Source organism: Magallana gigas, chromosome 1 (genome assembly GCF_963853765.1).
Source record: "Magallana gigas chromosome 1, xbMagGiga1.1, whole genome shotgun sequence".
Lineage (NCBI taxonomy): Eukaryota > Metazoa > Mollusca > Bivalvia > Ostreida > Ostreidae > Magallana > Magallana gigas.
The window spans coordinates 42503193-42525061 of NC_088853.1; the positions used below are offsets into that span (position 1 = coordinate 42503193).

Below are 21869 nucleotides of genomic sequence, written 5' to 3' on the forward strand. Positions count from 1 at the left end.
AAATACATTTACATGTACTTAATTAGGCATTGTCAAAAGTCGGTATCAAGTTAATAATGACAACACATTTTTTTTTTCAATTAATTAGCACGCTCAATAGGATCGAAAAAATTCTTTTGCCAATGTAGCATTAAAACATAGCCAATGGCAGTGCGTCTTACTGTCTAACGTATGCAGTTTCTAGATAAATCATACAACGTATGCATTCTAGGCACACAGAGATGTAAGCTATATGTAACGCCTATCATTTGAATAATAAAAAAACGAAAACCAAAAAAGAAAAAAAAAAAAAAAAAAAAATTGAAACAAAAGCAATAACTTATAATAGTTTTGCGATTCATCAACTGAATTTGTCATTGTTTTACATGGTTGTCAATCATTTCATTTTTTTTCATTTTGGTCTACAGTATATAAGAAGGACGGTCTACTTCAGAACCTTCAACCATCGGTGGCTGATCACAATGATGTCCCCTCTTCTGGTGATTGTGGGCATTCTACTACCGGTTAGTTTAACATTTTACTTCATTTATCATTGTCTTTAATATTAGCATCATTATCGGTTGTTGATTAATAATTCAATTAATAATTTTTCTCTCAAAGACTAGGTTTTAAAATAAATTGATACAAGAAACATTATTTTATTTTAAAGATTTATCTTACTTAAGAAAGTGAATTTGCTTTCAATTTTTTAAAGACTTTTCAGATATATTTAACATTTTTGTTTAAACTTGAAAGTAATCAAATCAAATTTTTTTTTGAAAACCCCCCCAAAGATTTTTAGATCCAATTTATATCAAACAATGTTAATTCATATAAAACATACACATTATTTGTCAGTAATCAATCAATCAATCAAACAGCAAAATAACACTTACGGTGAGAAAAGTAATGGTATTAAATGAAAGTGTAGCTTAATAATTAAACAAACTATACCATAGCGCGCTTTCTTTGTCTCAAACAGATTTTCTATCTTTACAATCATGAAAAACAAACCACTTATTAAGGTTACGTATTACAACTCAATAGAAATTCTAAGGAAGTAAGAGTTATCTGTTCTTTGATATAAAGTAATGACATCGTCTGAGATTGATATAGACCTTTAAGTATTAACTCAAACCAAATTAAAAATAAATGAAAATTTATTGTCATTAGTAAAAGAATACTGAAATAAATTCTCGTCATTGAAATAGAATTTCTTTTTTTAATTATTAAGTCCTCGAAGCTTAATTCACCTCACTAAAAGGAAATACCATCTTGCAAATACTAGTAACTTTAGATAAATGTGAATTCGACATAATAACCCCCATAATCTAATAATCTATAATACGTAATGCAAATAGCTACTCTTAATACTTGGGTATAGCCCACTTATGCATTTTCCATAGGCGGTAATGTTAACGTTAGGGTTCTTAGCTCCGGTTCTAATTCTCGTTCAGCAACGAGGGACCTCATGAATGAAAGCTCATTAAATTGTCTCTTTCCTGTTAAAATTTTGTGGTTTGAAGTCAGATTCGTTTTCCGGCAAAATGCGTCTGTATTGAAAAACTCTGAAAATGAAAGTAAAAGTAGGGAATTTCTCAGTTTTGGAAAGGGTGTACATCAAACAATTTCAATTCTTTTCTTCAAATGAAAACTCAACTTTGACACTTGTTTTTTAAATTGAAAATCCTCTTTTCTGACATGTGTCAAGCATTCTGATTTAAACTGTCCCAATATATGTATATACACTCTGCAAGTATAGGGATTATTTTGCTTAAAGGCACTACTTTGTTGTCCTAACGATTCTAAAAATAGTTAGAGGGATATACCCATTTTGGTAATAACAATGATATTGAAATCTGTATAGAACAATCAGTGTGTCTTATGTATTGGATATAAAATACAAGAAATATTTTTTAAAGAAAAACAGACACACGGTACTTTGTAATGTACTAAATTTCATTTTTCTGAAAAGTTGACTGAAAATTCAGGTAAAAGGTATTACCTAATTGAAATAGCTTGAATAAATAATATAATTTCTGATATTTTTTTTGAATAATAATGACTATTTCCGAATTCATTTAGAGAGATTCGTTTAGCTCATTTTTTTTAACAAATCGGCTTTTAAAAAAAAATGAACGCATATATGATCTTATGCAATATCAGATGAATTTTTTAAAAAATAATCTGTCTTGGAATTCATGTAAACATTCCCATGGTATTTGCAACAATTTTTCAAATCTTGATAAAACTATTGAAATGATGAGAAATGACCGAAAATTTGAAATTTACTTTATAAATTTTTAAACCGTCACTTTAATACTTGCTGTCAGGAGTGTGTTTAGGTTATAATAACTCGCAAACTTGCTTTAATATGTCTGCTTAACTGACGGGAACTATAATTGCAAAGAAAAAAATCACTTATGTGATTATTAAAAAGGGACGGCTTTTTGATGATTTTTTTTCAATCTAGGTTTCTACCATCGGACGAGTAAACCATTTGCAAGGAAATGTTTATCCGTTTCCAGGAGTTGCCCAAATGGCACCTGGTGTTGCACAAGTAGCACCAGTTGTTGCACAGGTTGCAGCTGGAGTCGCACAAGGTGCATCTGGAGTCGCACAAGTTTCACCTGGAGCTTTAGTTAACCCCTATGCCAATTACTATCGCATGCTTATGCAATATTATCAATCTCTAAATGCTAACCGAAATCAGTTCATCGGAAACCCACTTTTGAACAACCAAAACTTGGCGATGGGTGCAATAAGGGCTCGGCAACAAGCTGCCACTATTCATAATGTCGATTACAACATCTTTACGAAGAAGAAGGACGACTATGATAAATATCCACCAAACAAACACGACAAGTATCCGGACGGACATTACAAAGACAAACATCCAGGTGACTATCCGGACGGCCATTACAAAGACAAACACCCAGGCGACTATCCGGACGGCCATTACAAAGACAAACACCCAGGCGACTATCCGGACGGACATTACAATGACAAACATCCAGGCGACTATCCGGATGGAACATACAAAGAGCACGACAAATATCCGCATGATCCATATGGTACTATCTATCCACCTGGATATCATCATGGCAAACATCCAAAGGATTATCCCCTTGGTCCTCACCATGATAAATACCCAGAGGGCAAATATTCCCATAAAGACGATAAGTATCCAACTGACCTTTACCCTAAAGATAAATATCAAAATGGAAAATATATGGGCATTCATACTAGTCCTCATCATGACATATATCCACATGAATACACTACAGGTGATAAATATTCGGATGGACAATATAAAGAAACCTACCCTAGTGGACATATGCATGACAAATATCCAAACGGCAAAAAAGATGATCATTATCATAAAGATAAGTATCCAAATGAAAAATACATGGGCATTCACAGTAACTACCACCATGACGTATATCCAGATAACAAATATCCTGACGGACACTATACGGGATACCGTCATGATAAATACCCCGGTGGTAAATATCCAGACAGACACTATAAAGGATCATATCATGACAAATATCCATCCGACTATCTCCACGATAAGAAGCACATCAGACCTCACTCCCACCACGGTAGACTAGGAGGCACCGACTCATTGGTCGAGTTTGGACTTCCTGTTTCTGACGTAGGAAGAGGAATTCGACGTGGTGGTCTCACCGGCCTATTCGATGACGTTGTCGGTGTTCCGGGTCGCCGTTCACGAGCTGGAGGTCTCTTTTCAGGTTCTATTCCTGACCACTCAGTCGGAATTGCGCGCGGTCTACTTGACGTAGGACCATTCAGTTCATCAAGAAGACATGGCCACATTCATCTACCTCATAAAGGAAATGATTATGATAATAAGTACCCCCATGGTCCTCAACACAAAAATCACAAGTATGAAACTTACCCCAAAAAGGATTACAAATACAGCACCGGTCAAACGTATGAAACCTACCATAAAAAGGATTACAAACACAAGGTCGGCCATAAGTATGAAACCTATCCAAAGAAGGATTACAAACACAGCATCAGTCATAAGTATGAAACCTACCCAAAGAAGGACACATACCCCAAAACGCATATTGGTAGCGGATATCCTCCTCACGGCACCATGCGTTATCCTAAAAGACCATACGACGCACATTCACACCTTTATGGAGATATGAAATATAAGAAGAAGGATTACAAAATTCACGGGGACAATTACAAGAAAGTGAAGAGCAAGAAGACGTATTGATGGAACATGGTGATGGGAAAATAGCGGTAATTATAAAAAAAATATTCCTCTTGATTGGTTATCAATTTGATTACTTAACATATGTTGAAAGAAGTTAATTATTGCAGCAATACTGTGAAATCATTCGAATTCATGATTGAATTTTCGTGATATTCGTTGGAAGCCCCCCCCCCCCCTTTTGAACGAATAAACGTCCTCGACAAAAACAAATTCAGTAAGAGTTATTTTTCTTACTGAAAATGAAGCCAACGTACACAGGAAATTACGTTCCAACGAAAAAGTAAAAAAAACCCATAATTCACGAAAATTGGCAGCCCATGAATTTAAATGATTCAACAATATGAGTTTAAAGTTGATTGACTGTATTGATAAGCCTTTGGAATGAATAATTTCTAAATATTTCTCATTAATTTTAATTGTAGACAAGACGGGCGGAACCAGTCTGTAACCCGACTTTTGCAAATCCTTTAACGATCTGTATCTGTATTGTTATTAAAAAATTGTTGAAATATTTATTGATTTTTCTTTATCTTTTTTTGTGAATAGCAGCGTTTTTAAATTGTCTTACAAATCAAAAAGTGAAGAATTCCAAATATATTAATGCTGCAAATAATATTGCTCTTTTTAATATATTATTCGTATTACTTGCAAAGTAAAGAGCAGCGTTCATAGAAGGATTATTACATTACCGTAAGAAGAAAACTTAATATGCCTGCCAAAAATTGTGTTCATTAAACTTATCTACAATATAACTTGCGGAGCAAGAGGATAAGGAAAAGGAAGCGAATAGATATTGAAAATTTAAGAGGACTACATGGTCTTAGCCGTTTGTAGGCTGTTTAATCCGTTGTGGCAGATGAACTCTATATCAAAATTTAGGAAAATACCAAAATTTAAAAGAGGTAACATAAGGACGTTTACCTTACTAAAATAGCTGTTCAAAGACAAACAAATCGTATCCCTTAAAATTTTAGATAGATCTCATATTTAATTTGTTGACAATCCAGCTTCCTTCAGTCAATTCTAAGCCTTGCATACGCTATTAGGCACAATGAATACGATTTTTGAGATGTATTTCATGTCTTATTGCCACAAGAAATTGATACAAGCAAACATAACCAACTGCATAAACTTTGTACTTAATGTTACAAGAGGCCCATGGGCCACATCGCTCACCTGAGGAACAATAGGTATGATAAAATCAGCTCAATGGAGTCATAATACAAACTATCTGGACAATATACAATAATTCATGTAAATCCTGTATAAATAAAATCCATTTTCCCCTGGATATTCTTATGTTTATAATCATTAGTCCCTTTTCTAACAGGATGATTTTATAGTCATATCATGTGTTGAGTATTGCAGTTCTCAAAAAGATCCCTAACAATAGTTTATATATGGGATATAAACGTACAGTAAAATCTTCTCGTGAGGCCAAAGAATTGTCCTGGGGCCAAAGTCTTAACAATTATAAAGAATCATCTGGAAGATTAGTTTCTGAGAAGATTTTTAAAGATTTACCCTATAAATTCCTTTGTTAAACTTTGACCCCCCCCCCCATTGTGGCCCCACCCTACCCCTGGGGATCATTATTTTCACAACTTTGAATCTACACTACCTGAGGATGCTTTCACACAAGTTCCAGCTTTCCTGGCTGATTAGTTTCTGAGAAGAAGATTTTTAAAGATGACTCTGTTTATTCCTATGTAAAACATCGACCTCCCATTGTGGCCCAAACCTACCCCCAGGGGTCATGCTTTTCACAAATTTGAATCTACACTAACTGAGGATGCTTCCACACAAGTTTTAGCTTTCCTGGCTAATTAGTTTCTGAGAAGAAGATTTTTAAAGATTTACTGTATATAATCATATGTTTAACTTCAATCCCCCCTTGTGGCCCCAACCTACCCCAAGGGGTCATGATTTTCACAGCTTTGAATCTTCACTACCTGAGGATGCTTCCACACAAGTTCCAGCTTTGCCTTCGAATTAGTTACTGAGAAGAAGATTTTTAAAGATTTACTGTATATATTCCTATGTTAAACTTCGATCCCCCATTGTGGCCCAACCCTACCCCCGGGGGTCATGATTTTTACAACTTTGAATTTACACTACCTGAGGATGCATCCACACATGTGTCAGCTTTCCTGGCTGATTAGTTTCTGAGAAGAAGATTTTTAAAGATTAACTGTGTATATTCCTATGTAAAACGTCGATCTCCCATTGTGGCCCAAACCTACCCCCGGGGGTCATGATTTTCACAAATTTGAATCTTCACTTCATAAGGATGCATCCACACAAGTGTCAGCTTTCCTGGCCAATTAGTTTCTGAGAAGAAGATTTTTAAATATTTACTTTTTATATTCATATGTTAAACTTCGACCCTCCATTTTGGCCCCACCCTATCCCCAGGGGTCATGATTTTCACATCTTTGAATCTACACTACCTGAGGATGCTTCCACACAAGTTTCAGCTTTCCTGACCGATTAGTTTCTGAGAAGAGGATTTCTAAAGATTTACTCTATATATTCATTTGTCAGGGGTCATGATTTTCACAACTTTGAATCTTCACTACCTGAGGATGCTTCCACACAAGTTCCAGCTTTGCCTTCGAATTAGTTACTGAGAAGAAGATTTGTAAAGATTTACTGTATATATTCTTATGTTAAACTTCGATCCCCAATTGTGGCCCAACCCTACCCCCGGGGGTCATGATTTTTACAACTTTGAATTTACACTACCTGAGGATGCATCCACACATGTGTCAGCTTTCCTGGCTGATTAGTTTCTGAGAAGAAGATTTTTAAAGATTAACTGTGTATATTCCTATGTAAAACGTCGATCTCCCATTGTGGCCCAAACCTACCCCCGGGGGTCATGATTTTCACAAATTTGAATCTTCACTACATAAGGATGCATCCACACAAGTGTCAGCTTTCCTGGCCAATTAGTTTCTGAGAAGAAGATTTTTAAAGATTTACTTTTTATATTCATATGTTAAACTTCGACCCTCCATTTTGGCCCCACCCTATCCCCAGGGGTCATGATTTTCACATCTTTGAATCTACACTACCTGAGGATGCTTCCACACAAGTTTCAGCTTTCCTGGCCGATTAGTTTCTGAGAAGAGGATTTCTAAAGATTTACTCTATATATTCATTTTCAGGGGTCATGATTTTCACAACTTTGAATCTTCACTACCTGAGGATGCTTCCACACAAGTTCCAGCTTTGCCTTCGAATTAGTTACTGAGAAGAAGATTTTTAAAGATTTACTGTATATATTCCTATGTTAAACTTCGATCCCCCATTGTGGCCCAACCCTACCCCCGGGGGTCATGATTTTTACAACTTTGAATTTACACTACCTGAGGATGCATCCACACATGTGTCAGCTTTCCTGGCTGATTAGTTTCTGAGAAGAAGATTTTTAAAGATTAACTGTGTATATTCCTATGTAAAACGTCGATCTCCCATTGTGGCCCAAACCTACCCCCGGGGGTCATGATTTTCACAAATTTGAATCTTCACTACATAAGGATGCATCCACACAAGTGTCAGCTTTCCTGGCCAATTAGTTTCTGAGAAGAAGATTTTTAAAGATTTACTTTTTATATTCATATGTTTAACTTCGACCCTCCATTTTGGCCCCACCCTATCCCCAGGGGTCATGATTTTCACATCTTTGAATCTACACTACCTGAGGATGCTTCCACACAAGTTTCAGCTTTCCTGGCCGATTAGTTTCTGAGAAGAGGATTTCTAAAGATTTACTCTATATATTCATTTGTCAGGGGTCATGATTTTCACAACTTTGAATCTTCACTACCTGAGGATGCTTCCACACAAGTTCCAGCTTTGCCTTCGAATTAGTTACTGAGAAGAAGATTTTTAAAGATTTACTGTATATATTCCTATGTTAAACTTCGATCCCCCATTGTGGCCCAACCCTACCCCCGGGGGTCATGATTTTTACAACTTTGAATCTACACTACCTGAGGATGCATCCACACATGTGTCAGCTTTCCTGGCTGATTAGTTTCTGAGAAGAAGATTTTTAAAGATTAACTGTGTATATTCCTATGTAAAACGTCGATCTCCCATTGTGGCCCAAACCTACCCCCGGGGGTCATGATTTTCACAAATTTGAATCTTCACTACATAAGGATGCATCCACACAAGTGTCAGCTTTCCTGGCCAATTAGTTTCTGAGAAGAAGATTTTTAAAGATTTACTTTTTATATTCATATGTTAAACCTCGACCCTCCATTGTGGTCCCACCCTATCCCCAGGGGTCATGATTTTCACATCTTTGAATCTACACTACCTGAGGATGCTTCCACACAAGTTTCAGCTTTCCTGGCCGATTAGTTTCTGAGAAGAGGATTTCTAAAGATTTACTCTATATATTCATTTGTTAAACTTCGACGCCCCATTGTGGCCCCATTCTCAGGTGAGCTAAAAAGGTTAAGTTTACAATTCAATAAGTTGGTTTCTGGAAGAACAGATTTTGAAAATTTTCGTAATAAATATTGACAATTTTTTTACTTTTTAAAGCGCTAAGCATAGCTCAGCCCTTTATTGTCGTTAGATTTCAACTTCCGGTGCATCGAATAACCGCCCCCTCTAAGCAAAAGTATATATCATTTAAACTGGTTAGGGAACCAGTTTCAGGGGTTTATGCACATAACTGCACGGGCTATTGTGAATCTAATTTACGGGTTATTGTGAAATTAATGTACGGGGCTTACATACATCATTGCAGGGACTGTCATGCAGTGATGAGGAAATATAGTGCGTATACAGAAGCTGAAATGCTATATACATATATCTGTTATATACATACAGAAGCTGGGTTAGCGCTTTTCAGTACTATCAGTACTTTGATTTAATCTTTAGCTTTTAAGATCTGTGTACAAACGTAGAATTGTTAGCAAATCTCTGTATCTTGCTTACAATTCGAAGCAAACACTCAAAAATGGTTAGTAAATAGAAATTGTTAACAATTAAACACAAGAAACATGCACTACATGTATAACAAATAAAGAACACAATTTATTTTTTCGAAATGAATCATATATATGTATATACCTACATATTTCCGTAAGCGATATCAAACTCTATTTAAACTGAATAAACTAGAGAAAATGCCAAGCATCTCAACAAAAACCTATTGCATTAATCTACCATTACGCAAAAAATAATGCCGAATTACCGATAGAATGAATTGTATTTCAGTACTCCTACATCAGATTTTGCTTAATTTGCGCAGGTAAACAGTTAACGTAACTGTTTGATTTACCGAAGTCTCTGTTTGATTTGATACGTAAAAATCACGAAATACAGACGACAGTTTCCAGGTTACAAAGCATAAATAATGAAAACGAAACGAAAATCAGAACAAGCTAACATCAACGTCATGTGTGAAAACTGTCAACGCATTGAAATATTTAGCCTCAATTTACTTCACAAAATCGGCACCAATATATTTTTCATGTTTCAAAAATTTCCCTTCATACGCGAACTGTTGCACAACAAGCAAATTCATCATAGTCAGATCGACCCTTTTTCGTATAATGTCATGGCTGCTTTAAACAAAGAACCTCGTTTTAGAAGTATGGAATACGAGTCTTGGTAAAATGGGTAAGCAAAACCGGGCCGTGGCAAAATAAAAGCCGGGGCAGATCGGCAATCGTCAATTCCAAATACGCATTATTTTGCAGCAATATTTACAGCAAATACAAATATACTGGTCCATCAAATATCCTGAAATTTCAATGAGATTGGCAGATTAATAACTGCTTATCTTTTGTTTTGCCCAGGCCAAGTCTTGTCTACCCATTTTACCGGATGCCGAATCCGAGGCTATTAAACTGATTGAAACACGCCTTTCCTTTATTATTATTTTCGTAATAACTCAGATTTGAAACAGAATTAGACCTTAATTTTTGCAATTTATATTTTCCTTCCCATAAGGATAATTTATGCTAAACTACGTTGAATTGGAATCAGTAGTTCTTGAGAAGAAGATTTTTAAAAATGCACCCCCCTTTTTCTACAGTTTTAAGGTTTTCTCCGCTTTGAATACAGATCGGACTTTTATTTCTGCAATTTATATTCGCCCTCCCATAAGGATGCTTTGTGCCAAATTTGGTTGAAATTGGATAAGCGGTTTTAGAGAAGAAGTTCAAAATGTAAAAAGTTTACAGACGGACAGACAGACGGACGGACAGACGGACGGACAGACGGACAGACGGACGACGGACAAAAAGTGATTAGAATAGCTCACTTGAGCTTTCAGCTCAGGTGAGCTAAAAAACTTCACGCTGTGAACTCTTATCTCTTGGTTAATAGTTACAATGCCTTGGGAATTTCTTAGATAATAAAAATAGAACAAAGATTGTTTAAACAAAACCCAACACAACTTATCAAATAACTTGCTTTTTCTACATATGCAAAAGATAACCTCATATGACAAATTTTGCATTGTGTTAGATGTAAAAATCGCCTGCATTCTCCGTAAATATAACATTCTAATAGTGATTTAATAAGTTCTTTTAAACTCTATATATGATGAAAAATTATTAAAATATAACAAAACTAGAGCAGAGCTCGTGGCAAAGCCACGAGTAGGTCTTCCGTTGTTGCTGCGAGTTGAAAATGTATGTGATATGGTGTCAATAATTTTTAATGACTAAACTTTCAGTTCTGCTTTTGTTATAAAAATGTGTTGTGATTGAAAGTCTGTATATAAAACGTGTTTTGAAAAAGAGAAAGAAAATGTTATAGGAAAACTATCTGTCGAACACAGTTTATGTAATCGTTTCAAACATTCTTTAAAAAATGAGATGTTTAATGGCGAGTTAAAATTTCAGAGGGTAGCAAGCATTGTTACATGTACTCATGATTCATGTGAGGAATTGTGTTTTTTTGGAGTTGATTTTAATCAACTCTCCTATGCAGTTACTCTAGCATACCGAAACTGAAACTGTGATTGCACCTAAGCACAAATCATCGCCGCTGACAAGACTTATATAGTTCTTGAAAATAATGAAGCATTTTTTTAAAGGAAACTTTTTTATAAATACCTTGGAAATAGTCAGATTTTAAATGGTACGAACAATTTGAAGTTTTTTAATCGTGTGTATTCCTACGCCAGAGTTCAATATATAGTCTCGTTCAACCATCGGCTGTCTCCATACATCTCCGGCAAGTAGAGAGTCAGTCTATATTTAGAGGTCGCATCATCAAGCTATCACGTGACCTGGTATCTCTTACTTGTCGGAGATTAACGGAGACAGCCAAGCATCTGGTTGAACGAGACTAGAGTTCATTATTGGTTGGATCCATACAATTTTTGAAATATTTGGAATACCAAAACACAGTTTGATGAAATCAATTCTATTTTAAAATATTACACAACATGATTCATTAGAGGTTTTCTCGAAATTCTAGACGGAAAAGTTAGAGAATTCATATCATAAAAATGTGCATAATTCAAATGCAGATTATAAACTACTTGCCAAGCAAACTAGCATATCGTTGATTTCAAAATAAATAATATTCGATAAAATCAACTCTCGTCAGTACATCAGTACTTTGATTTAAAAACCGAACCCGCCTACAAAACACGTAACCTTTTCTCTAAGATAACTTCTTTATTTAAAAATATTTCTAAATTTTTGGAAACTATGTGCAAGTTTAGAATTGTTGCGTGATGACAAAATTTACAGACCCTGCAACGTACTACTACACCAAAAAACGTGCGACTTACGTGCGAGAAACGTTTCGTGTAAACCGTTTAGCGTTTCGTGTGATTGTGAAGCGTTTCGTGTAAACCGTTCAGCGTTTTGGGCAAAGCGTGTAAATCGTTTCGGGCAAAGCGTGCGAGAACCGCGTGAAACATTCATCAGATTTCATTCGGAACTCACTGACACTTCAATTTACTTTCAATTGATGAAAGGGAATATATCCAAGATATCTTCATTGAACAATTTTCACTCATAAAATTTCACAGGAACGAAAACAATTTTCTTACGGTGATTTATAATGGGAAATGTTTACATCTTTTCTCCATTCGGAAGTACTCGGGATACCTCGCGCAATTTTTAAACGTTATCATCCGGGCTTATAAATGGCTGATGCAATGCAAAATCCCCGTAGACTTTCAATATTGTGATGTGTATTGAAACCTGAAGCGGTAGAGGGGGCGTTTCAACACATATAATCTGGACATTTTTCATATAAGTGGATGAACGTAGTTTGAGCACAAAGGTATTTACTATTATTGAAATATCAAGCAAAAAGTGGTGGAAGAAAAAACTCGGGACATAGTATATCTTATAAATTTATGAAACTTTGAAGTGTTTTGAAATTCTTTAACCAGGGAACAACGATGTCTATATATAGATCAGTAATAGGATAAGGTAATTTCAAACACCGAAGACTGTACGAATATTTAATAAACTGTTTTTATTACAAGTGTTACCGTTAATAATCAAATCAAAGTTTGCCGAATCTTCCTGGAATTAAACATAGGTTGTAAATTTACTTTGTATAAAAACTTTCTTCATGGTTACTCAGTGTGAAACATTCTTTACCTTAGACGTTTTACTTTTCCACTAAGCATCCGCCTTCGTTGCCTTTCCTTTACACTACATCTAAATTCATCATGTTCATAAGTGATCATGATTATTCGTTCGCATTTTAAAATATTTAATGTCCGTATTCTCGGACTCCATGTTAGGAAATTTAGTTGAATATAAGCTACGTCATTCTTATTCATGTGCATGTTGTCGACGGCGCGCGGCCAAAGAAATTTTCACAATCGTTCTTTAAAAAGCTTTAAAGTTATACAATATATGATATACATGTAATTTTTATATACAGACCTTAATTAATTTGTTTGCAAGTTTATAACTAATGATTATTCCTTTATCGGCACCACTTATAATTTACTCAACTCTCTCTCTCTCTCTCTCTCTCTCTCTCTCTCTCTCTCTCTCTCTCTCTCTCTCTCTCTTCTTTCTCTCATTCAAGTCACGAGCGGCAATGTCTTAACTCCGCCCAGCTACGATCTGATTGGACAAAGGTCAGTGAAAACATTAGGTAGAAACTTTTCTGGAGTAAACCCCTATTAAACGCTTCAATGTACTTCGCTGTAACTTAAACGATCATGTTTTGATAAGCATATATATTTTTTTTATTTATTTACATCGATAACTCTTACTGAGACCATTCGACTTTGTACAAGCAGCACACATAACCTCGGACATCGGGTGTCTCCTGCACCTGGCTGAACCTGTCAATCAACCTCTGTGTATTTGTTTTCATTGGATGGTCAAGCGTCTCTTTTTTTGTCAATAGCCAATGGAAAATTAATGACTTCAAGGTAATCGGAATCAGTATTTGATGAAGCATACAATTCAAATGACAAAATATTTCTTAATTATCTGAAAATTATTTAAACCACTGTTAATGGAAAACAAAGAGTCTTAGAAGTAATTAACACACAGGGATTTGCCTACAATATACACAGTCATGCAATTACTAGTAATTATTATGGGAATCTTTACGCATGGTACTTAATTCGAACAGATTATAATAATCTATACACTATACGCCGTTACACATGTACGAAGCGCCGGTAATATATACGAATATTGAGTCAAAATTTTAAATCATTTTTATTTCTTGTCCTTTTCAATACAATGTGAAATTACTTTCAGAAAAAAATTCCGAAATACTAATTACAACTTTCTTTTTTGTGTAATCATTTGAATTTTTTCTGGGTTCATGTATATATATGTACAGAACATACTTATTTACGCGTGAATGATACGACATAGGAAAAAAATAATCGGTTGTTCGTAGAACATTTTTATCTTACGAATGTGACTAATTTATTTTTAAATATTTTTCAACATTATCAATGTTAATAATATCAGGTGTATTTACTGTTTGTGTTGTTACATCGTAATCTCTGAAACCAATAAAAATACTAATGTTAGCAGAAAAATCAAATCCCGCCGAATACTGAAAAACCGATTTCAGTTAGCAATCATACGGATTTTATTTTTGGTATTCACTATTGAGTTACGGTAACTTTTTTTCTGGATGATTTTATTATTTATTATTTTATGTAAAAGCACCATTCCAACAGTTACTCAATTATATAACAATTGATGACCTGGGGCTATATATGTTCCGAGCTGTTTGCGCTGAGGCGACACAAGATTCTCGGTCGCATGTGGCGATTGAATTTACACAGACTGACCGAATAAACAAACGGGTGGGAAAGTGAAACAAAATGTTACACATGAGTAGAAGCCACCAAAAATGATTTTCGATAGATCTTGATATCGTTTTGACAATTAAAAAAGTCCAGCGCGAGCTCCTGTCAGCGGGGCGGGAAGGGGCAGCAATGAGTTCGCTTCTACAAAGGAACGAACGACCATGTAGAAAAACTACAGAAGTGATTAATATGTGACCGATAGAATCTAATCAAAAGTTGTTTAAAATTCATATGAATTTTTTTTTTAAAATCATCGAATGCCTCAATTCAGGACATTTTTTTATCGTGCTAGCACCTACTGCAAACATGTTACATGGAACTTCGATTATAATTTGATTTTTAAACTACCTTGTATGCTATATATAAATCAATGCTTAATCAACTGTACAAGTTTAATGAATTTATCTTTTCATCTTAAACGAATATAATAGTTGAAAACATAATAAAATATAGTTGTGTCCGTGCAAAATATGAAACATGAACGCGCGATAAGGTACATGTAGAAGAACACGAACCGACCCCGGATTACTTGTCCATTCGCGCCGGTTCTCCTCAGCCATGTGCGAGGGATGATCATCATTTAAAGGTTTACTATTTGTGTGTGTGTGTGTGTGTGGGGGGGGGGGTGATTTAAAACATCATTTGTGCAGTTTCTAAAATATTTTATATAAACAAACTAACCATTAATTTATGTATTGCATGTACGATGTTTACGATTTGGAGTAATATCGCTCATTAATATTCATTTACACTCAAATGTTCAATTGAATAAATACAAGATGGACAAACTTTTATAGGAATAAATTAAAACAGTTCCTGTTTTTACGGCTATATTAACTCAAACACGTTCATATGCATGTAAGTGTACGTCGCGGTGTGAGAATCTTGTGTATTAAATACCCGCTTAATTACCGCTAGGTAGTGCAGCCGTGGCTGATCTCATCGGCCGTTGGCGAAGGATATATTACGTAAAGGCACATGTACAACGCACAGACAGGCACAGTTCAGAACCCAGGAAGATTTGAAAAGTCTGCAGTATAATGACCATACTCTATCAAATAGAAGTTATTTATTTTACACTTAAAACCCACAATTGATCTGTGTCTATTATTGCTTTAGATTGAGAATGACATTGCTTTTATTAATTAACTGAACGATTTCTTAATTGACACCCAATCGTTTAATCCATAAAAAAATTATGTGTAATCAAAACGAAACCAATTATCGAGTGCGCGGCTAAATAAACTCATACATGTATATGAGAGACACAGCTCTCGTGTATTAGATAACCGCTGACCGCTACAGCCGCGAGCATGGTGACCGATTTTCTCGGCCGCGGGCGAGGGAGAGCTTACGTAATGGTACACACACACACAGCTCTGATTCAAGGTAGATTTTAAATGCATGGAGTTAATAAATAAAATGTAATGCATACAGTTTTTTAATTCCATATTTTGTGGTTAAATAGAAAAGAAAAAGAATGTTTTGTTTTCTAATTGCCGTTTTTAATGATTGTGCACTATAAGAACTTAACAACAATGACTTAAACTCCTAAAAAAAAAGCATGTACTCCAACAACAAAAAAATTCTTATAAATGAATGCCTCCTGTATAAACCAGCATACTTTCTGCGGCAACTTTATGCCAGTTGTACGCACAAAGACTTTCGTTAACTTGTCAAATGAAAACGGGTACATGTCAACATGTAAAGCTTGTTACACTCATACTACACAAATCACTTACAAAATAACATTGTAACGACCTTTATGAGATCCCAACAAACAACTTTTCTAGCGACATCCATATCAAAATCCTAACCGTTTTTGAGTTATTAAGCAAAAACTTTTAGGGGCTATTGGCCCTTAATTTAAGGGGCAAGCCCTTTTTTATTGGTGTTAAATGAAAGCCCTTGATATTCTGCACAACTTTTATTCTACATGTCTTAACAAAATATTTTTCGTTAAAAAGATATAAAGGAAAATATGTCTAAATTTTTGCACTTTTTGGAATCCTGTTTTTTGACCCCCTACCTTTTCCTAAATAAGGAACGTAATCCAAAAACAAAAACCGATGTATACAACTTCAATGTCTTTGTTATTCAAATTCGTTGGATTCCCATTCCCTGCTATCATAGTCTCGGAGCCTTTGTATGGAAACCAAAGGCCCTAAAAAATTTTAAAAGGGGAATAACTCGTTAACGGAAAGGGAATTCTAACTTTAATGAATTGTTGAAGATAGTGTTTTGTAAAGTCCATTAGCCCTGAAAATTTGAGCAAAAACCGTTCAGAAATGAGCACGATATGAAGCCTCAAAGTTCGCGTCTAGGAAGAAAAAAAGAAAAAAGAAAAATAAGAACTAGAGCAAAGCTCGTTGCAAAGCAACGAGTGGGTCTTCCGGTGGTGTCGAGAGTAAAGATAGAAGTTCCTGTAAGAAGCAAAGTTCTAAAACCAACAACAAAAAAAATAAAAAAAATATTTTTAAGAAATCGAATAATTCTTAGTACGACTTAGCAATGACTGAATGATTTCAAGAACGAATTAACAAAAACCTTTACAATATCTGGAACGACTTAATAAAAAAAAGTCCCGAATGTCTTCAAGTACGAATGAACAATTTCCGAATCATTTAAGGTACGAGTTGATTTAACTTTTAACATAACACTATTTTCTTAACCAAGAACGTGGAATCAAAATTTCCGGAAAACTCAATTTTTAAATCCCAATATTTTGTAATGCATCGTCCAATTTTAAAACGGATTTCAGTTTTAAATTAAGCTTAATAAAAGCTCCTTTGTCGCTTTATGATTTATATCAAATTATTGGTCAGAAAAGAGTTATTAAAAAAAGGCTAAATAGCCCTTCTGGCCCCTAATTTGAGGGGTCAGTCCCTTTTTCTTGATATCAAATAAAAGGTCTCGCTTATATAAACATTTTGTTTAAATGTTCACGAGTGGTTAACCGTTATCGAGATATCTAAACAACTGTATTTTAGGGGCCGACCCATTAACTCCTTACCGGGGCCACTAACAACAAAATTTATGGTATCATATTGTTCAGAACATTATTTTGAACAACTTTTGTTCTACATTGCTTTTAAAAATATTTCTCCTTTTTCAGATATTAATGATCAAGGTTTTAAATTCTGGCATCATGAAACCCCTAATTACGTAATATATGACTTAGGTATGATACTGTATAGATAAAGAGCTGTACAATGAACATTTTTGCTTCTATAATTAATAACAAATTATTGTTCAGTAAACAGTTCTTGTAAGAAGATTTAAGACCCCTCTTGACCCCTAATTGGAGGGGCCAGCCCCTTTTTCTTGATATCAAATGAAAGGTCTTGCAAATATAAACATATTTTGTTCAACAAGTGTTTACGAAATGTTAACCGATCTTAGGATATCCTTACAAATGTGTTTTAGGGGCCGGCCCTTTATCTCCTAAATGGGGTCATGAACAAAAAAAATTAAGGTGGCATATTGTACAGAACATTATTTTAAGCAACTTTTGTTCTACAATGCTTTTCAAAATATTTCTCCTTTTTCATATATTAATGATCGAATTTTTGGACTTCTGGCCCCATGAAACCCCAAATTACGTAACATATGACTTAGATATGGTACTGTATAGATAAACAGCTGTACAATAAACATTTTTGCTTCTATAATTGATAACAAATATTTGTTCAGTAAAGAGTTATTGCAAAAATACTTTAGAGCCCTTTTGGCCCCTAATTTGAGAAGCCAGCCCCTTTTTCTTGGAATCAAACGAAAGTCGTAGTAAATTTGAACAACTTTTGCATTACATGTCTTAACAAAATATTTACACATTAAAAGCTAGGGCAGAAAATGTGCGAAAATTACGTTTAAAATATTGGTGCCAATTTTTGAGCTCGGGCGAGCGTCGGCGCTTTGCGCATTTTTCAAAATATCAAATAAATAGGATCATCTACAGACATTCATCTACAATCCCTGAAAGTTTCATGTTTCTGTCACAATTACTTTTTGAGTAGTTACGTGGACAAAATGGTCCTTAAAAATTCACTAAACCCTCAGAATCTCAAACCGGAAGTGACGTCATCAGCTAAAATTTTTATAATATCAAGTACGTTTGATGCTCAATATGTCCTGTAAATTTCATGCAAATCGGTCGAGTACTTCACGAGAAATAGCGTTCGAAAAAAGTCAGAAAAAAAAATAAATAAAAAATAAAACTACAGCAAAGCTCGTTGCAAAGCAACGAGTGGGTCTTCCGGTAATGTCGAAAGTAAAGCTAGAAGTTCCTGTAAAAAGCAGGGTTCTTAAACCAACATAAGAAACTAAGACGAAAAAAATCGAATTATTCTTTGTACGAATTAACAAAATCTGAATAATTCCAAGTACGAATTAACAAAGCTTATCGATTTCAAGAACGACTTAGCAAATACAAATCCGAATGTGTAAAAGTACAATTCATTATCGAATAATTTTAGGTACGAGTTAATTTAAGTCTGAACATAAAACTATTTTCTTAACCAAGAATGTGGAATCAAAATGTCCGGAAAAATCAATTTTTAAACCCCTATGTCTCTGTATTGCATCGTCCGATTTTAGAACGGATTTCAGTTTTGAATTATGAATAATAAGCTCTTATTTTCTGTTATTATGATTAATAACAAATTATCGCAAAAAATAAGTTATTATGAAAAGTCTTCGTAGCCCCTTTGGCCCCTTATTTGAGGGGTCACTCCTCTTTTCTTGATATCAAATGAAAGGTCTTGTAAATATAAACATATTTTGTTCTACATGTATCCACGAATTGTTGACCGTTCTAGATATATCCAAACAATTGTGTTTAGGGGCCGACCCTTAAACTCCTTACCAGGGCCACCAACATAAATGTTTTAGATACCGTATCGTTAAGAACATTATTTTAAGCATTTTTTGTTCTATAATGCTTATCAAAATATTTCTCCTTTTCTAGATATTAATGATCAAAGTTTTGAACATATGGCCCCTTGAAACCCCTAATTACGTATCATATGACATATGTATGGTACCGTATAGATAAACAGATGTACAATAAACATTTTTGGTTCTATAATTGATAACAAATTATTTTTCAGTTAAGAGTTATTATAAAAAGAATTTACAGCCCTCTTGGCCCCTTATTTGAGGGGCCAGCCCCTTTTTCTTGATATCAAATAAAAGGTCTTGTAAATATAAACGCATTTTGTTCAACAAGTGTTCAGAAATTGTTGACCGTTCTAAAGATATCTGAACAAATAAGTTTTAGGGGCCGACCCTTAAAATCCTTACTGGGACCACCAACAAAAATTTTTTAGGGAGCATATTGTTAAGAACATTATTTTAAGCAATTTTTGTTCTATAATGCTTATCAAAATATTTCTCCTTTTCTAGATATTTAAGATCAAAATTTCGGACTTTTGGCCCCTTAAAGCCCCTAATGACGTAACATAAGACTTAGACATGGTACTGTTTAGATAAACAGATGTACAATGAACATTTTTGGTTCTTTAATTGATAACAAATTATTTTTCAGTAAAGAGTTATTGCAAAAATACTTTAGAACCTTTTTGGCCCCTAATTTGAGGGGCCAGCCCCTTTTTTCTGAAATCAAACGAAAGATCTAGTTAATCTAAACAACTTTTGCATTACATGTCTTAACAAAATATTTACACATTAAAAGCAAGGGCCGAAAATGTGCGAAAATTTCGTGAACAAAATTGATGCCAATTTTCGAGCTCGGGCGAGCTTCGCCGCCTTGCGCATTTTTCAAATTATAAAATAAATAGGATCATCTAAAAACATTCATCTACTATCCCTGAAAGTTTCATATTTCTATCGCAATTAGTTTTTGAGAAGTTACGTGGACAAAATGGTCCTTAAAAATTTACTAAATCCTCAAAATCTCAAACCGGAAGTGACGTCATCGGCCAGAAATTTTATAACCTCAAGTCCGTTTGATGCTCAATACGTCCTGTAAATTTCATGCAAATCGGTCGAGTAGTTAGCGAGAAATAGCGTTCGAAAAAAGTCAGAAAAAAAATAAAAAATAAAATAATAATAAGGAAAAGAAACAATAGAATAACAAGAGGGTCTTCCGTCGGAAACGGAAGACCCTAATAATAATAAGGAAAAGAAACAATAGAATAACAAGAGGGTCTTCCGTCGGAAACGGAAGACCCTAATAATCTTAACCCGCACAATAATAGAAAGGTCTTCCGTTGGAAACGGAAGACCTTAATAAAAACCTTTAAAAAGGAATAATGGTCGTAGCCATTTAAGGCTTTATTATCCTTCTCAGATGAGGAGCTTTGTATAAGATATAAACAAATTTCAAATCTCAATGCAAAATATTTGAATATTTTTTAAAATAACAGTTTATGACCAGAAAAATATCGTACAGTGTATGTACAATTCTACTACAGTTATTGCCGAGATCAAAGATATGCCTCGAACATTATTCTCAAATATACCACGATCGTCATCAGTGAATTATAAGATCAGAATACCTATTTGTCTCGCACTGATCATGAAAGTACAACTTCAAACCGTAAAGGTTTTAAAACCATGTCTATTTCATGTGTTAGTTTCAGTCAAAACGATGTGTATTGCCTCAAATGATTATTTTTAAGATATCAATGCAGCTGTTCCTAGGACCTCCCTAGCGCATTTTCACTGCATGTTTTACATAAGATATATAACGTGTAGTAATATAATCGTATTAAATTACCCTAAAAATATTATGAATATGATTCAAAGATATTTTATGAATAGGTGAAGAGTATAAGAATATTAAAACTTCAAAGAAAAATTCTGTCCTCTGCATATGATTCCTATGATACACATGTAAACATTACTATTCTACTACATTTATTGCCGAGATCAAACAGATGCCGCGGACATTATTCTCCAATACACCACGAACGTCATCAGTAAATCATCAGATCAGAAATACCTATTTGTCTCGCACTGATCATGGAAGTACAACTTCAAACCGTAAAAAGTTTTAAAACCATATCAATTTCACGTGTTGGTTCCAGTCAAAACGACGTGCATTGCCTCAAATGTTTATTTTTGAGAGATCAATGCGGCTGTTCCTTGGACCTCCCCAGCACATTTTCACTGCGTGTTTTTACATAAAATATATAACGAGTAGAAGTAATAATCGTATTAAATTGCCCTTAAAATATTAGGAATATAACTCAAAGATATTTATAAACACTTGTAAAAAATAACTTTATTTTGATCTCTGAGAAATCAAACGAGTTCATTTGCAACAAAATTTTCAGTATAATTATGTCTATAGGTAATATAAAACTATATAAATAGTGC

General features: G+C 34.4%; 1 protein-coding gene across 2 annotated transcripts; it reads left to right on the forward strand.

Annotated features, from left to right (window-relative positions):
* The first annotated feature begins 366 nt into the window (after positions 1–366).
* LOC117687858 (uncharacterized) lies at positions 367–4746 on the forward strand. Of its 2 annotated transcripts, XM_034465122.2 has the most exons (3): positions 367–503; positions 2453–4257; positions 4654–4746. In XM_034465122.2, exons 1-2 carry the CDS (start codon positions 462–464, stop codon positions 4229–4231), a joined length of 1821 nt encoding a protein of 606 aa, XP_034321013.2. In that variant the 5' UTR covers positions 367–461; the 3' UTR covers positions 4232–4257; positions 4654–4746. The 2 variants fall into 2 exon arrangements, with proteins under 2 accessions (XP_034321013.2, XP_065923676.1); XM_066067604.1 differs by lacking the exon at positions 4654–4746 and having other exon boundaries at positions 2453–4583.
* The last annotated feature ends 17123 nt before the right edge of the window (positions 4747–21869 follow it).

Coding starts and splice junctions, on each gene's coding strand:
- LOC117687858 (XM_034465122.2), top strand. CDS start 462: ATGATGTCCCCTCTTCTGGTGATTGTGGGCATTCTACTACCG. Junction 504..2,452: donor TTGTGGGCATTCTACTACCG/GTTAGTTTAACA, acceptor TTTTCAATCTAG/GTTTCTACCATCGGACGAGT.